The sequence below is a fragment of the Oncorhynchus keta genome, chromosome 25 (genome assembly GCF_023373465.1).
Source record: "Oncorhynchus keta strain PuntledgeMale-10-30-2019 chromosome 25, Oket_V2, whole genome shotgun sequence".
In the NCBI taxonomy this organism is placed as follows: Eukaryota; Metazoa; Chordata; class Actinopteri; order Salmoniformes; family Salmonidae; genus Oncorhynchus; species Oncorhynchus keta.
This window is the reverse complement of record NC_068445.1, coordinates 12,085,544-12,101,903: the sequence shown is the minus strand read 5'-3', so window position 1 is coordinate 12,101,903 and position 16,360 is coordinate 12,085,544. Positions and strand designations below refer to the sequence as shown.

At 44.2% G+C, this 16,360-nt stretch overlaps 1 protein-coding gene across 3 annotated transcripts in view; it reads left to right on the top strand.

The window, feature by feature from the left end:
* The first annotated feature begins 3,130 nt into the window (after positions 1 to 3,130).
* LOC118358185 (nuclear receptor subfamily 6 group A member 1-A-like) overlaps positions 3,131 to 16,360 on the top strand; it is a 47,731-nt gene continuing 34,501 nt past the window's right edge. For all 3 annotated transcript variants that reach the window (XR_008078853.1, XM_035735726.2, XM_035735724.1), the window contains exon 1: positions 3,131 to 3,150. Coding sequence is in view for 2 of the 3 variants with exons in the window: in XM_035735726.2 (XP_035591619.1) it covers positions 3,132 to 3,150 (19 nt within the window). In the remaining variant the exon portion in view is untranslated. The remainder of the gene's footprint in view (positions 3,151 to 16,360) is intronic.

Below are 16,360 nucleotides of genomic sequence, written 5' to 3'. Positions count from 1 at the left end.
AACAGAGGACTAAATACATGCAATGTGATTATGGGATGAAAACCAGGTGTGTATGAAACAAGACAAAACAAATTAGTATATGAGAAACGGAGCGGCGATGGCTAGAAAGCCGGTGACGTCGATCGCGGAAAGCCGCCCGAAAAAGGAGACGAGCCGACTTCGGTGGAAGTCGTGACAGATTGCTGCAGTTTGAAACAGATAAGATAAGCATTCCTGCAACATTATTTTGTGGAAATAGAATTTGATGTCTGAGAAATTAAGTTTGTTGATTAGACCCAAATTTGCCCTTATAATTTATAGGATTCATATAATATTCAATAAATAAAAATGTCAAAAGTCAATTTCAACCCGACAACCAATATACAGTATACGTTCTCTATGTCTGACAAGTAATATGGCGCTGCAGCTTGGAGTATTGTTTCTTCATACTATGAAATGTATTCCCAGGGAATTTGGTGATGGTTAATTTCACCAATTCAAATAAATTAGTCAATTAAGTTGTTAGGTTTATGTGTCACGGCTGTTGAAGGAAGAGGTCCAAGGTGCAGCGTGGTGAGCGTACATGGTCTTTTTATTAGACAAGACGGCGAGCAAAACAATAAACACTACAAACCAAACCGTGAAGCTAAAGGCTATGTGCCATAAACAAAGTCAACTTCCCACAAAGACAGATGGGGAAAGGGCTACCTACGTATGGTTCTCAATCAGAGACAATGATAGACAGCTGTCCCTGATTGAAAACCCTACCTGGCCAAAACATAGAAATACAAATAATAGAACATAGAATACCCACCCCAAATCACACCCTGACCAAACCAAAAAGAGACATTAAAAGGATCTCTAAGGTCAGGGCATGACAGTACCCCCAAAGGTGCGGGTGGGCACCTATCCGCGGTGGCGGCTCAGGTGCGGGACGCAGATCCCGCTCCCCCACTGGCTCACCCCACTTTTGGTGGCACCTCTGGTGCGGGGTCCCTCGTCGCCAACCCCGGACTGGGCACCCTCGTTGCGGGCCCCGGACTGGAGACCGTCTCTGGAGGCTCCAGACTGGAGACCGTAGCTGGAGGCTCCGGACTGAAGGACGTCTCTGGAGGCTCTGGACTGGAGGACGTCTCTGGAGGCTCTGGACTGGAGGACGTCTCTGGGGGCTCCGGACTGGAGGACGTCTCTGGAGGCTCCAGACTGGCCCGTGGAGCAGGCACCGGACTCACCAGGCTGGGGAGACCTACTGGAGGCCTGGTCCGTGGAGGAGGCACAGGATAGACCGGGCTGTGGGGGAGCACTGGAGATCTAGTGCGTAGCCTTGGCACCACTCTTCCAGGCTGAATGCCCACTCTAGTCCGGCACCTCCAGAGCGCAGGCACAGGTCGAACCGGGCTGTGGGGGAGCACTGGAGCTCTGGTGCTTAGCACTTGCACCGCTCCTCTTGAGATCCTCACAATCTCTGTCAGGTTGGATGTGGAGCTTTGCTGCACAGCTATTTTCAGGTCTCTTCAGAGATGTTAGATCGGGTTCAAGTCTTGGCTCTGGCTGGGCCTCTCAAGGATATTCAAAGACCACTCCAAAGCCACTCCTGCATTGTCTTGGCTGTGTCCTTAGGGTTGTTGTCCTGTTGGAAGGGGAATTTTCACCCCAGTCTGAGGTCTTGCGTGCTCTGTAACAGGATTTCATCAAGGATCTCTCTGTACTTTGCTCCGTTCATCTTTCTCTCGATCCTGACTAGTCTCCCAGTCCCTGCTCTGAAAAACATCCCCACAGCATGACAATACCACCACCATGCTTCACCGTAGGGATGGTGCCAGGTTTCCTCCAGACTCATGGTCTGAGAGTCTTAAGGTGCCTTTTGGCAAACTTCAAGTGGGCTGTCATGTGCCTTTTACTGAGGAGTGGCTTCCGTCTGGCCACTCTACCATAAAGGCCTGATTGGTTGAGTGCTGCAGAGATGGTTGTACTTTTGGAAGATTCTCCCATCTCCACAGAGAAACTCTGGAGCTCTGTCAGAGTGACCATCGGGTTCTTGGTCATCTCCCTGACCAAGGCCCTTCTCCCCCGATTGCTCAGTTTGGCCGGGTGGCCAACTCTAGGAAGAGTCTTGGTGGTTCCAAACTTCTTCCATTGAAGAATGATTGAGGTCACTGTGTTCTTGGGGACCTTCAAATCTACATACATCTTTTGGTACCCTTCCCCAGATCTGGGCCTCGACACAATTCTGTCTCGGAGTTCTACAGACAATTCCTTCGTCCTCATGGCTTGGTTTTTGCTCTGACATAAACTGTCAACTGTGGGACCTTATATAGACAGGGAAAGGGTCAGTTGGGGAAAGGGAAAGGGCCTAGTCAGTTGTACAACGGAATGCATTCAACTGAAATGTGTCTTCCTACAGGTGTGTGCCTTTCCAAATCCTGTCCAATCAATCGAATTTACCACAGGTGGACCCCAATCAAGTTGTAGAAACATCTCAAGGATGATAAAATGGAAATAGGATGCACCTGAGTCTCATAGCAAAGGGTCTGAATACTTATGTAAAGAAGATATTTTAAATTTTTATTTTGTATACATTTGTGAAAATGTCTAAAAAAACATTTTTGCTTTGTCATTATGGGGTATTGTGTGTAGATCGATGAAGGGGGAAAAAAACAAAAGCATGGCCTGTACCTTTTTCATAGTAAATTACTCTATACACTGTCTTTCCTGTGTAATATTTCCCTCTGATCCCCTGTAGTCTGTGTTCATGGGATCTAAGTTTTCGATAAGTCTCCATTGGAACATGTAAGAGCAAAAACACATATTACTCATTTGTGCTTTCGAGTTTCCTGAATGTTCCAAGACATAGCATACCTGCATACCTGTGCTCTCAGACTGTACAGGCCCAGCCTGTCTGCCCAAGAGGCCGGGTGGTACGCTGTGAGTGACAGCTAGACACAACATGGCCCATCAGCTGGGATTGGGGGCCAGAAGATGCTTGACTGAATATTAATGAAAATGAATATGGGTCTTGGCAAGAAAGATTGCAGATTTTTGTGAAGCTATGAAAAAGGCAGAGTGATTCTTTCTATTTGAGTTGAATGGTGTTGATACTAATTACTGTGTGTTAATATGTGTTCTGTTTCTCTGTTTGTTTTACAGATGGAATGAATGACAGCAATCTTGGTAAGTGGCACAAACACTTTGTTTATAATTTAATCTATTTTCACAAGGAATCATCCTGAACCTCCATTCTAACCATGTTCAGTCACTGAACACAGTGGAAGTATATGATAATGATAATATCCGCATTAGCAAATGCCAGGATTCATGTTCTGCAACTCTTCAGATAAAGCTCCCATCTGGTAAAGTAAACCCCAGCATAGTTTCTCTCTCAGTGAGTCAGAGCAAACAGCAGGTCAGGTCAGCTCAGGTCAGATCAGATCAGGTCAGGTCAGCTCAGGACAGGTCAGCTCAGGACAGGTGTTGCTGTCTCTCAGGTCATTGTGTAACTCAGTCAGTCAGTTCACTTCAGACAGTTAGGTAGGTTTTTAGATTTTTTTATGTGCCTGTAAAGTTGAGTCTGTCTGATTATCACAGTAATACAGACTTGGGGATAGCCTACCAACCAGGCATGGAGGTTTTTTACAATCCTCCCTTCCACATGCTGCACACAGGAATGTGACTGGGTCTGGGACGTCCAGTCAGGGGTGTGTCACCACCAAGGAGAGGGGTGGGGGTGGGGGGCTGGGAGGGGAGGGGACTGAAAACAGATGGACCATCCTGGCTTGGATGAAGCCTGTGCCCATGCCCACCTGATTAGAGGTATTTTCCAGCCAGCCAGGGTGTAATGACAGAATTGTGTTGTTGTCCCTTCCTGCTGCCACCGGCTGGACTAATAGTCATGTTAGCCTGGGGCAGTGTGTCATTAGCTCCCCACCCATATCCCAAATAAGAGGCAGGAGCTCTGTCATTTCACAGCTAAATCACAGGGCTCTCTGGAGATCACAGCAACTCTAAAGCCCTTGTGCAGGCGCCTACCCCTCACTCAATATGTAGAGCTTATACATACTGTATCAACACGGAGACATGACTGTGACATTGATGAAACAGAGGCGAACAGACCTCAATGAGGAAAAACTGTGATATTTGCTGATATAGGCCTGCTGTGGTCATTTCATCTAACTGCTATTGGGAAAATATATTGCTAATAATATTCTAATAATTCTAAGATGATTCATGGTTATCATCACATAGATGATTAACAGGCTAGCGTAGCGTAGCATCCATCAGAGCTCCCACTAATCTGCTGTGATTAGCCTAAGCCCTCTACGCCAGGCGAGGGAAGGAAGGACTGAGTGATGAGAAACTTTTCTCTGCTCAGAGTTTTGCTTATTTGTCTGGAATTGCTTGTCAAACTGGTAATTACACTGCCATTGGTTTGGATCCTCCCTATGGTGCAAAACTGTCCTCACAAGAGCCGCAGACATGCAGGGTTATTTTAATGTCGTGCACAGGCTATGTCATAGAAAAAGCTGTATGGTCTCCTGGTATTGGCACAGTAAAAATGAATATGCAGTTTACAAAAACATAAATAATGTTTTAACAAACATTTTACTCCATATTGATCTACTTTTATATAATTTTATGTGTTCTCCCTGTAGGCTTCATAGGACGATTTAAATAGATCGCTCGTTCGTTCTTCCAATATTTGCTTGATTTTATTACTTTAGTTAAAGGGCCATGCTACGGTTGGTGACCATCTAATAATAATCCAGGCTCAATTATACAATATACATGACATTATTTTAGGTCAAGAACATGACCTCCTCCGTTAGGATTCGTGTCTGCTTAACTTTGCCCTTTAGTGTGCTGTGTTGTGTAAGGGCCACAGCATGAATAATGTTGGTATTTGCGAGGCAGGCTGTGCTGAGTGGAGAGCTAACTGGAGCAGGAGAATGGCGCTGTTCGGCGAGGTTCACGGCTGTTATTCCTACAGGCGATGAGCGTGAAAGGAACTAATGCCATCTGACAGTTCTGGAGCGGAAAAGGAGGAGAGGGAGAGAGGAGGGGAGAGGGGGTATGAGAAGAGGTAGATGGGGGATGATGGAGAGGGGGAGGGAGGAGAATACATGGGGGGGGTTGTTGGATGAGGCAGACAGGGAAAGAGGGGATGAGCTAGATATGGAGGAAGCAAGGATGAGCAAGATGGGGGAAGAGAGGGAATGAGCTAGAGAGGGGAGATGGAGCAGCAATGAACTTAGATAGTGTAGGCGCCTCCACTGTTCACCACCACAAATAATGTAATATGGGCTCTGTAGATGTTATCAAGACACATGAAAAGTAGACAGGAAGAAGACGGTTTGAAATGCCCGAGGCAAAACTCTGACATTTTATCACACAGTCAGGCAAATCCAGTGTGGGTAGTATGTGTGATTTAGCTGGGGACAGATTGGCTACTAGCCTGTCATTCTGAAATTGAGCCTCTAACAGGATTCTTATGATAAGTCCTCAGGGGGGGTTCAGTCTAGAATATTTCTAACAGAGGTGAACCCGATCATTTCACAGGATGCTGGGATCACTCTTAGGGCTGGAAGATGGAGAGAAAGTGGACAGGAACATGAGGGATAGATTGACTGAGAAAAGAGGGTCAAGGCGGCTAGCTAATGAGGATTATAGAGATAGAGAAAGGGGACATGGCAAGTGAGGGAGGGGGAGACAGAGAAAGGGGAAATGGTGGAAGGTGAGAGAAGGATAGACAGCGAGAGGAGAGGGACAGGGACGCACGCGCGGGAGGATCACACTGTAATTTGGCAGGCTCCAGGCCCACTCAGTCTACAGCCGGCTCCTTTTGAAGGAGGAGTAGCAGACAGGGATCTGCACCCTGCTGTCTGTGAAACCTGTCATTATCATGTTGGCTGAGAGAAGAAAAAAAATGGCTTGATGTCTCATCCTTAAAAACACACAAACCCCTCTGCTCCTAAATACCGGACAGCCCAGACGCTTGATGTCAAGGCTACCTCTGTGTTTTAGTAGCTTTACTTATAAAACACAGTGTTTTAGGCCTAACCCTATTGAATGTGGTGTAGGTTAGGGGCAATACTAGTCCACTCTGGTTTAAAATGTAGAAATGGAGCCATCAGACGATTTGTTTGTCTATCACATGGGGCGGCAGGGTAGCCTAGTGGTTAGTGTTGGACTAGTAACCAGAAGGTTGCAAGTTCAAACCCCTGTGCTGACAAGTTACAAATCTGTCATTCTGCCCCTGAACAGGCAGTTAACCCACTGTTCCTAGGCCATCATTGAAAATAAGAATTAGTTCTTAACTGACTTGCCTAGTTAAATAAAGGTAAAAATAAACATTTTTATAAACATCATAGCTTTCGCCTAGTTTTACCAAGGAAGTTCCAAAGATGTTTTGTTTCAAAACCACACATTTAGTGAGGTGTTATTACTAGTCTTATAGTAGTAGATCTTCAGGTTAGGGATACGACTATAGTGATTCCCTAAAATAGAGACAGCAACGCTCGTCTCTGAAATAAGCAGGGTGTGTTGTTTGATCCCAGGCTTATGGTAAAAGCCAGACTAAAACCCTCAAACACTCCGTCTGTGAGCTGGCCTCATACCCGTTCATCATCTGTCTATCTAGCACGGTATACCTGTCTGTTGTAGGTGACCATAGGTGGAAGAGATTGTATATCGGTGGTGCCTATGCGTGTCTTTGTTTGTAAAAGAGCGAATTGATTCACGTTGGCGTTAGCTATCTCTTGGTCCCCTGGGCGAGTGGACTTGAGAGGGTTTACTATTATCTGTTGTCTCCCTCTGCTGGAGAATCCTCTGAAGTCTGGTCATGTTGGGGCTGTAGACCCCAAACTGGGTTCTCTGCAGCACTAAACGGCCCTCCCCTCTCCTCCTCTGCTTACGAAATATAACAATGTTTTATTTGTATACTGGGTTAAGGATTACCACCTAAATACTGTCAAATAGAGCTTTTGTTTCCCACATTGTAGAAAGCTAGTGGTATAGATATTTGAAAAATATAGTTGTTCTTTTTGGGGTTATTTAATATGCACTCTCAGTAACCAGTGATGTTTTTACACATCTATCCCCACATAGCTATAGGCATATGGATTTTCGTCTTTGAGAAACAGGTTGCTAATTGTTGACGTACTGTGCGTTTTAGTTACCGTAACAGGATATGAATGTCTCTCACTCAGTACTGTTCAGTATTGCAGTGTACCCAAAGCCAGGATGTTACCACTTTACTTGCGTTAGCTAGAATTACACTGATAAATAATGTGCGAGTTTCACCACCCTGGACTGACTGCCAGCTGGAGACTGTGGAATGTGTGTGTCTGTGTGTGTCTGTGTGTGTCTCTCTCTCCACAAGGCAAGCCTTCTACTGTATGTTCTATGAGGGCCCAGCTGGCTAGGAAGTTAGGGGTAGTGTATCTTCATCCAGTACTTGTGTGACACCAAATGGTTGTGTCCTGTGACTTTACAGGTAGAAACAGAGAAAGAGTTACAGTATGTTGGCAGTGGTGTATGAACTCACAAAGTCCTGTTTTGTCAAATGCCCTGTGTTCTGTCATTGGTTTGATATTTTTTCTTGGGATGAAAAACAGAATATATTGGAGATATTAGCATAAATAAGTCTTGTCAAATGGATCACAAATGGATTCTAAAGATTCTCTGTTTTTACTGTTCAGTCACGTTGACACCGGCCAGTTCAGTTTTACAGTGTCTTCATGTAAGATACTGTAAATCTTCATGTAAGATACTGTAAATCGTCATGTAAGATACTGTAAATCGTCATGTAAGACACTGTAAATCGTCATGTAAGACACTGTAAATCTTCATGTAAGACACTGTAAATCTTCATGTAAGACACTGTAAATCGTCATGTAAGACACTGTAAATCTTCATGTAAGATACTGTAAATCGTCATGTAAGACACTGTAAATCTTCATGTAAGATACTGTAAATCTTCATGTAAGATACTGTAAATCTTCATGTAAGATACTGTAAATCGTCATGTAAGACACTGTAAATGTCATGTAAGACACTGTAAATCGTCATGTAAGACACTGTAAATCTTCATGTAAGACACTGTAAATCTTCATGTAAGATACTGTAAATCTTCATGTAAGATACTGTAAATCGTCATGTAAGACACTGTAAATCGTCATGTAAGACACTGTAAATCTTCATGTAAGACACTGTAAATCGTCATGTAAGACACTGTAAATCTTCATGTAAGACACTGCAAAAGTTCAGTGACTTTTTCCACATTTTGTTGTGTTACAGCCTGAATTTCAAATGGATTAAATTGAGATTTTGTGTCACTCGCCTACACACAATACCCCATAATGTCAAAGTGGAATTATGTTTTTAGACATTTTAACAAATTAATAAAAAATGAACGCTGAAATGTATTGCGTCAATAAATATTCTACTTTTTTTATTGCAAGCCTAAATAGGTTCAGGAGTAAAATGTACTTAATAAGTTGCATGGACTCAATAGTTAGTGTTTGAGATGATTTTTTAATGACTACTTAATCTCTGTACAAGTATATACAAGTATCTGTAAGGTCTGTAAGGTCTGAATTTCAAGCACAGATTCAACCAGAAAGATTGGGGAGGTTTTCCAATGCCTCGTAAAGAAGGGCACCTATTGGTAGATGGGTCAAAAAATAGAAGCAGACATTGAATATCCCTTTGAGCATGATGAAGTTATTAATTACACCCTGGATGGTGTATCAATTACACCCAGTCACTACAAAGATACAGGCCTCCTTCTTAACCTCTTGAAGCTAGGGAGCACTAAGTCACCAGCAATTTTAATTCTGTGTCGTTAACACACCTGATGCCCAACTTCTATCATGTCTCCTTCACCACTAGGGGCGATAGAGTCCTAGACCATTGTTACTCTACCCCACAAGCAAGCATACAAGGCCCTCCCTCGTCCACCTTCCGGAAAATGAGATCATGACTCCGTACTCCTGCTTCCTGTTTACAAGCAGAAGCTCAAACAAGAAGTACCCGTGACTCTCTCTGTTGAGAACTGGTCATCAGAATCAGAGATCATGCTACAGGACTGCTTTGCTAGCACTGATTGGAACATGTTCCAAGACTCCGCCGATAACATAGACTAGTTAACCACCTCCGTCACTGGCTTCATAAGGAAATTCATCGGCGACATTGTTCCCACAGTGAAGGTTTGCTGCTTCCCCAATCAAAAGCCCTGGATTAACAGAGGTTGGCGCTAAACTTAAGCACAGTGCTACCGCACTCAGGGCTATCGCAGACAACCCTGAGGCTACGGCTGAGGACAGGAACAAGTACAAGAAGTTCCACCACGACCTCTGCGGAGTCATCAAATTAGAAAAAAGACAATATAGGAATATATTGAAATCATATTACACATGCTCCAAAACGTGGCAGGGCAGTCCATTATGGATTACAAAGGAAGACCCAGCCATGATCTGCCCAATGCTGCCTCTCTACCAGACCAACTTAACGTATTATATGCACGCTTCGACAATAACAACACCATACCGTGCGTGAGGGCCCTCACCGAACCAAAGGACTGGATGATCTCGCTCTCTGAGGCCAACGTGTGTAAGGTCTTTAATCAGGTCAACACTCGCAAGGCCGTGAGGCCGGACGGAATTCCAGGGCGTGTTTTCAGAGTATGCGCAGATCATCTGGCAGTCATTTTCAACCTCTCCTTGTCCCAGTCTGTAATCCCCACATGTTTTAAGATGACCACCATCATTCCTGTTCCCAAGAACTCTAAGGCTTCATGCCACATTGACTACCGCCCTGGAGCACTCGCATCTGTATTCATGAAGTGCTTTGAGAGGCTGGTTATGGCACACATTAACTCCATCATCCCAGACACCCTACACCCACTCCAATTTGCATTCCGCCCCACAGATCCATAGAAAAAAACGCAATCTCAATTGCACTCCACACTGCCCTCCAAACCTGTATAAGAGGAATACCTATGTGAAAATGTTGTTCATTGACTATAGCTCAGGGTTCAACACCATAGTGCCCTCCAAGCTCATCACTAAGCACAGGACCCTGGGACTGAACACCTCCCTCTGCAACTGGATCCTGGACTTCCTGACGAGCCGACCCCAGGTAGTGAGGGTATGCAACATCCTCTCCCCCACACTGACCCTCCACACGGGGGCCCCACAGGGTTGTGTGTTTAGTCCCCTCCTGTTCACCCACTGCTGTGGGCCATGCACGAATCTAACACAATCATCAAGTTTGCTGACGAAACGACAGTAGTAGTCCTGATCACCTGCGATGATGAGACAGGTCAGTGACCTGGCAGTGTGGTGGCGGGACAACAACCTCTCCCTTAACGTCAGTAAGACCAACGATCTGAATGTGGACTATATGAAATTGGGGGGCGAGCACACCCCCATCCACATCGACGGGGCTGCAGTGGAGTGGGTCGAGAGCTTCAAGTTCCTCATTGTCCACATCACTTAAAATGGTCCTCACACACACACACACACACACACAGTCGTGTAGAAGTCAGGAGGTTGAAAAAGTTTGGCATGGGCCATCAAATCCTTAAAATGTTCTACAGCTGCACCATTGAGAGCTTCTTGACTGGCTGCATCACTGATTGGTATGGCAACAGCACCACCCTCGATTACATGGTGCTACAGAGGGTGGTGCAGACAGCCCAGTACATCCCTGGGGACGAGCTACCTGCCACCCAGGACCTTTATATCAGGTGGTGTGATAGGAATTCCCTGAAAATCATTAAAGACTCTATCCACCCAAGCCATAGACTGTTCTCTCTGCTTCCGCACGGCAAGAGCTACCGGTGCATCAGTTCTGACACCAACAGGCTCCTGACCAGTTTCTATGCTAAGACTGCTAAATGCACAATTGCAAGCGGCTGGAGTGGTATGAAGCTCGCCACCGTTGGACTCTGGAGCAGTGGAAATGCATTCTCTGGAGTGATGCTTCACGCTTCACCATCTGGCAGTCCAACAGACTAATATTTGTTTGGCAGATGCCAGGAGAATGCTACCTGCCCCAATGCATAGTGCCAACTGTAAAGTTTGGTGGAGGAGGAATAATGGTCTGGGTCTCTTTTTCATCATTCAGGCTAGGCCCCTTAGTTCCAGTGAAGAGAAATCTTAATGCTACAGCATACAATGATATTCTAGATGATTCTGTGCTTCCAACTTTGTGGCAATAGTTTGGGGAAGGCCCTTTCCTGTTTCAGCATGACAATTCCACCATGCACAAAGCGTGGTCTGTACAGAAATGTCTTTTTGAGATCGGTGTGGAAGAACTTGACTGGCCTGCACAGAGCCCTGACTTCAACCTCATCGAACACCTTTAGGATGAATTGGATCGCCGACTTCATGCCAGGCCTAATCACCCAACATCAGTGCCCGACCTCACTAACACTCTTGTGGCTGAATGGAAGCAATTCCCTGCAGCAATATTCCAACATCTAGTGGAAAGCCTTCCCAGAAGAGTGGCGGCTGTTATAGCATCAATGGGGGGACCAACTCCATATTGATGTCCATGATTTTGGAATGAGATGTTCGATGAGCAGGTGTCCACATACTTTTGGCCATGTGGTGCATCTACCTCTGTCATGCACATTGTGAATAAGGTATTGGAACTGACCCTGTATATTGCTTTTTACTTTCTCGTGTTCTTCTTATTTCTTATTTTTATTTATCGTGTTTTTGTTCTACCTCATGTAATTTTTTTGTACTACAAAAAGGCATTTCACTGGACTTGTGCATGTGACATTAAAACTGGAAACTAATCTTTGGGGGTGGACGTGACCCCGGAGCCTGTTGGAGAGTGAGGACAGCACTCATTAAGGCAAGCTCACTTCACACCCCTATCCTTCACCATCTATCTTACTGACTCACAATTTATATCACCATTATGCTGTATGCCATTGCTTAGAGAAGAAACATATTTGTTGTGTGTTTTAAAAGAGAGAGATTAACTGTAGATGTGTTTGCGGTGTAGAGTGGGTTATGTCTCATTGGTTGTGTCAACTTGCTCTATTAAAATGGGCTGTGACTTTTTGTGATACAGAATCTATAGTCTTCTCCATATGAATGTGGTTTGAAGTTGTGAATATTTTACATTGGGTGTTTATGGTTTATGTGTAGATGTATGGGTTATTGAGAAAGAAAAGGGGGTATGTCTATTCCTGTTATACAGGATAGTCATTGCCTCCCAACTCAAAAGGAATTTGCCAGTATGCTTGGCCAAACAGGAAAGGGAGGGGGAGGGGAGGGAGGAGCAATAAACTAAATACTACCCTTTGTTACTCTGTTTAGGGAAATGCAACAAAACGAACAATAAGCTCTTTCCAATTGACATTTGATTCAATTAACTTTTCAGAAAACAGCTTTACATGATCACTGTTGTTGTGTCCTGGCCTTTGTCTAGTGGGATCACCCCTAATGAATACACTTCTCATATATGTCTTGTGGTTATTTCTATTCATCTTCTTAGATAAAGTTGTGAACATTCCCTCAAACATTTGAATAGTTTTTAAGAAATAAGCACAAAAATGACACAAGTAGTCAACTGGGATTCAACTGATGTTTTGTGACAGAAAGCGCTGATGTCCCCCAGCCAGTGTTCTCTCTCTGTGTGCTCAGCCTGTTGTGCAAGAGCAGACAGTGGGCCACATATATAACCTCCCTCATTGTTTAACCAGATAAAGCAGGGCTGTTTGGGATTTAGATTAGCAGCGATACAGGGAACAGAAGCCATAAAGCAGGCCTGGGACATCCATGAGACATGTGGAGATAGCCTCTACCTGACCTGTTGAAGAACAGTCATAATGCCTCTCCACATCGCCCTAATAACTAGCCAAGTAAATTGCAGGCAACATTATCCCCGCTGTCTCCTGTGACTTCAAAGTTAAAGGCAAAATTTCTGATTATGCTGTTCATCTTCACCGTGTGCAGTGGGGGGGGGGGTGTGAAGGTACTAAGGTCAAGGGTGACATATGGCCAGTTCCCATGGCCGAGCTCCCCAGAAGTACAGATTTGCCAAAAACATACAGTATGGCATCTGCCTGTGCCAAGTATATCCTATTAAAGTGTAGAATGGTGCATTGACGGCATGACTAACAATCTACGTATTTCTAGCATATGAAATCAAAGTGCAATAACACAAACAACCAACATTTGACCTAATAGCAGTTGTGAGTAGTGCATATAAACATAGATTTAATATACAGTAAAGTCCCTGTGGAGTATCCTTGACATAGTGACATATGGCGTGAGACTCTTTAGGGTATTACTGTATAGTAATCTTGGACACGGCGAGACTTGTCTTTGGCTATTACACTACTAGAGCAGGTCTGTTGATGGATCAGCAATCTGCCAGATTACCAATGGTGTAAAGTGCTTAATTAAGAAGACATTAAAGTACTAACCCTAACCCTAACATGGGTTTCTCATGTTTTCTCATGGGTTTCTCATGCTTTCTCATGGGTTTCTCATGTTTTCTCATGGGTTCTCAAAGGTTTCTCATGTTTTTTCATGTTTCTCATGGTTTCTTCATGTTTTGTCATGGTTTCAGTTTCTTGTTTTTCTTTGTGCCTTTTGTAAATGAGCAATGAGGTGTCACCATTAGATTGAGGTTATTTTTCTCGTCGTGTTTTTCAGTGGGGCGGCAGCGTAGCCTAGTGGTTAGAGCGTTGGACTAGTAACCGGAAGGTTGCAAGTTCACACCCCTGAGCTGACAAATCTGTCGTTCTGCCCCTGAACAGGCAGTTAACCCACTGTTCCTAGGCCGTCATTGAAAATAAGAATTTGTTCTTAACTGATCTTGCCTAGTTAAATAAAGGTAAAATAAAACTACTTAAGTCATTTTTTGGGGTATCTGTACTTTGCTATTTATATTTTTGACAACTTTTACTTCACTACGTTCCTAAAGAGAATATTGTACTTTTTACTCCATACATTTTCAAATGTTACATTTTGAGTGCTTAGCAGGACAGGACAATAGTCAAATTCACAGACTTATCAAGATAACTCGTGGTCATCCCTACTGCCTCTGGCTTGGCGGACTCACTAAGCACAAATGCATCTTTTGTAAATAATCTCTGAGTGTTTGACTATCAGTACATTTTAAAAACAAGAAAATGGCGCTGTCTGCTTTGCTTAATATAAGGAATTTTAAGTGATTTTTACTTTTGATACTTGAGTATATTTTAGCAATTACATTTACTTTTGATACTAAAGTATATTTAAAACCAAATACTTTTAGACTTTTACTCAAGTAGTATTTTACTAGCTGACTTTCACTTTTACTTGAGTAACTTTCCACTAAGGTATCTTTACTTTTACTCAAGTATAACAATTGTATACTTTTTCCACCACTGTATATTATTACTACGACTGATTTCAAGTTTGAAGTTTTAATGTCACATGCACAGGTACAGTGAAATTCCTTGCAATCTCTAAACCCAACAATGCAGTAATCAATAACAATGTAATATAAAACATAAGGTAGAACTAAAACACACAAGAAATACAAATAATAAATAGGAAGAACACGAGAAAGTAAGTAAGCATACTATATACAGAGTCAGTCTGTTCCAGTACCATATTTACAATGTGCAGGGATCCTGGAGTGATGGAGATAGATATGGTGACTGGGAATCGAGATATATGATGAACCGAGTAGCAGCAGCGTATATGATGACTGTATGTGAGTGGTTGTGCTTGTGTGTAGAGTCAGTGTCAATGTATGTGCGTATAATGTGTGTGTGTGAGCAAGTGATGAACTGAGTGTTTGTGTGCGTGAGTGAGTGTGCATAAAGATCAAATAAAATACAAGGGTCAACCCAGATAGTCAGTGTAGCCATTTTGTTAGCTATTTAGCAGACTTCTGGCTTTGGGGATAGAAGCTGTTCGGGAGCCTGTTGGTAACAGAATTGATGCATCGGTGCCGACTGCTTTGCTTGATGTAAGGAATTTTATACAGGCGGGTGAAGGCAGTGTGGAGTGCAATTGAAATTGCGACATCTATGAATCTGTTGGGGTGGTATGCAAATTGGAGTGGGTCTAGGGGGGCTGGGATGATGGAGTTGATGTGTGCCACAACCAGCCTCTCAAAGCACTTAATAATTACGGCTTAATAATTACAGATGTGAGTGCTAGAGGGTGGTAGATGGTGATCTTAAAAGATGTGGGGATTACAGACAGGGTCAAGGAGAGGTTGAAAGTTACAGTGATTGTGCCTGCTAGCTGTTCTGCGCATGCTCTGAGAACGAGCCCTGGAAGACCGTCGGGCTTTGCGGCTGTTGACCTGATTAAAGACCGTACTCATATCGGCCTCACAGGGCGGGAACACCCAGTCTTCTGGGTCGGTGGCGGCCCTCACACCCAGCACAGTGTTGTTATTGTTGAAGCGTGCATAAATGCATTGATTTCGTCTGGTAGAGAGGCGTCATTGGGCAGATCACGGCTGGGTCTTCCTTTGTAATCGGTAATAGACCGTAGCCCCTGCCACATGCGGTGGGTGTTGGAGCCTGTGTAATATGATTCCACCTTATTCCTATATTGTCCTTTTGCTCGTTTGATGACTCTGCGGAGGTCATAGTCGGACGTCTTGTGCTTGTTCCTGTCCTCAGTCGTAGCCTCAGGGTGGTCTGCGATAGCCCTGAGTCCGGTAGCCCTGTGCTTTAGTTTAGCGCCAACCTCAGTGTTAATCCAGGGCTTTTGATTGGGGAAGCAGCGGCCCTTCACTGTGGAGACAATGCCAATACATTTCTTAATGCCAGCTTGTTATTTTTCTTGTCCTGGGGTGGAATGTATACAACAGTCACGATAACAGCTGAAAACTCCCTTGGTAGGTTAGAAGGGTCGGCATTTGACCATCAGGTATTCCAAAACGGGTGAACAATGACACTTGCACAACGCTCGAGTCAGCACAGCAGTTGTTGTTGATGAAAAGGCAAACTCCTCCCCCTCTCGATTTGCCTGACTCCACTGTCCTGTCCGCATGGTGAATGAAGACTTCATCGAGTTTGATAGCCATGTGTATCTTGTCCAAAAGCCATGTTTCAGAAAAGCAGAGAATATGGCAGTTCCTAGAGTCCCATTGGTAGGTAGCAAATCCGCAATCAGAGGTTATCCATCTTATTATCAAGTGACTGTATGTTGGCCAGTAGAATGGAGGGAAGAGGTGGCCGGTTTTGCCAGGATCCCCCCCCCCCCTGCCTCTGTAACGCCGGCATTTCCACTTGAGTAGCCTGAAAATTGGGTCGGAATTTTAGAAAGAGCCCAGGGTAGATGATTCAAGTAAATTCTTGATACTGACTGATACGACGATGTACTACTACTACTACTACTACTATTATAAC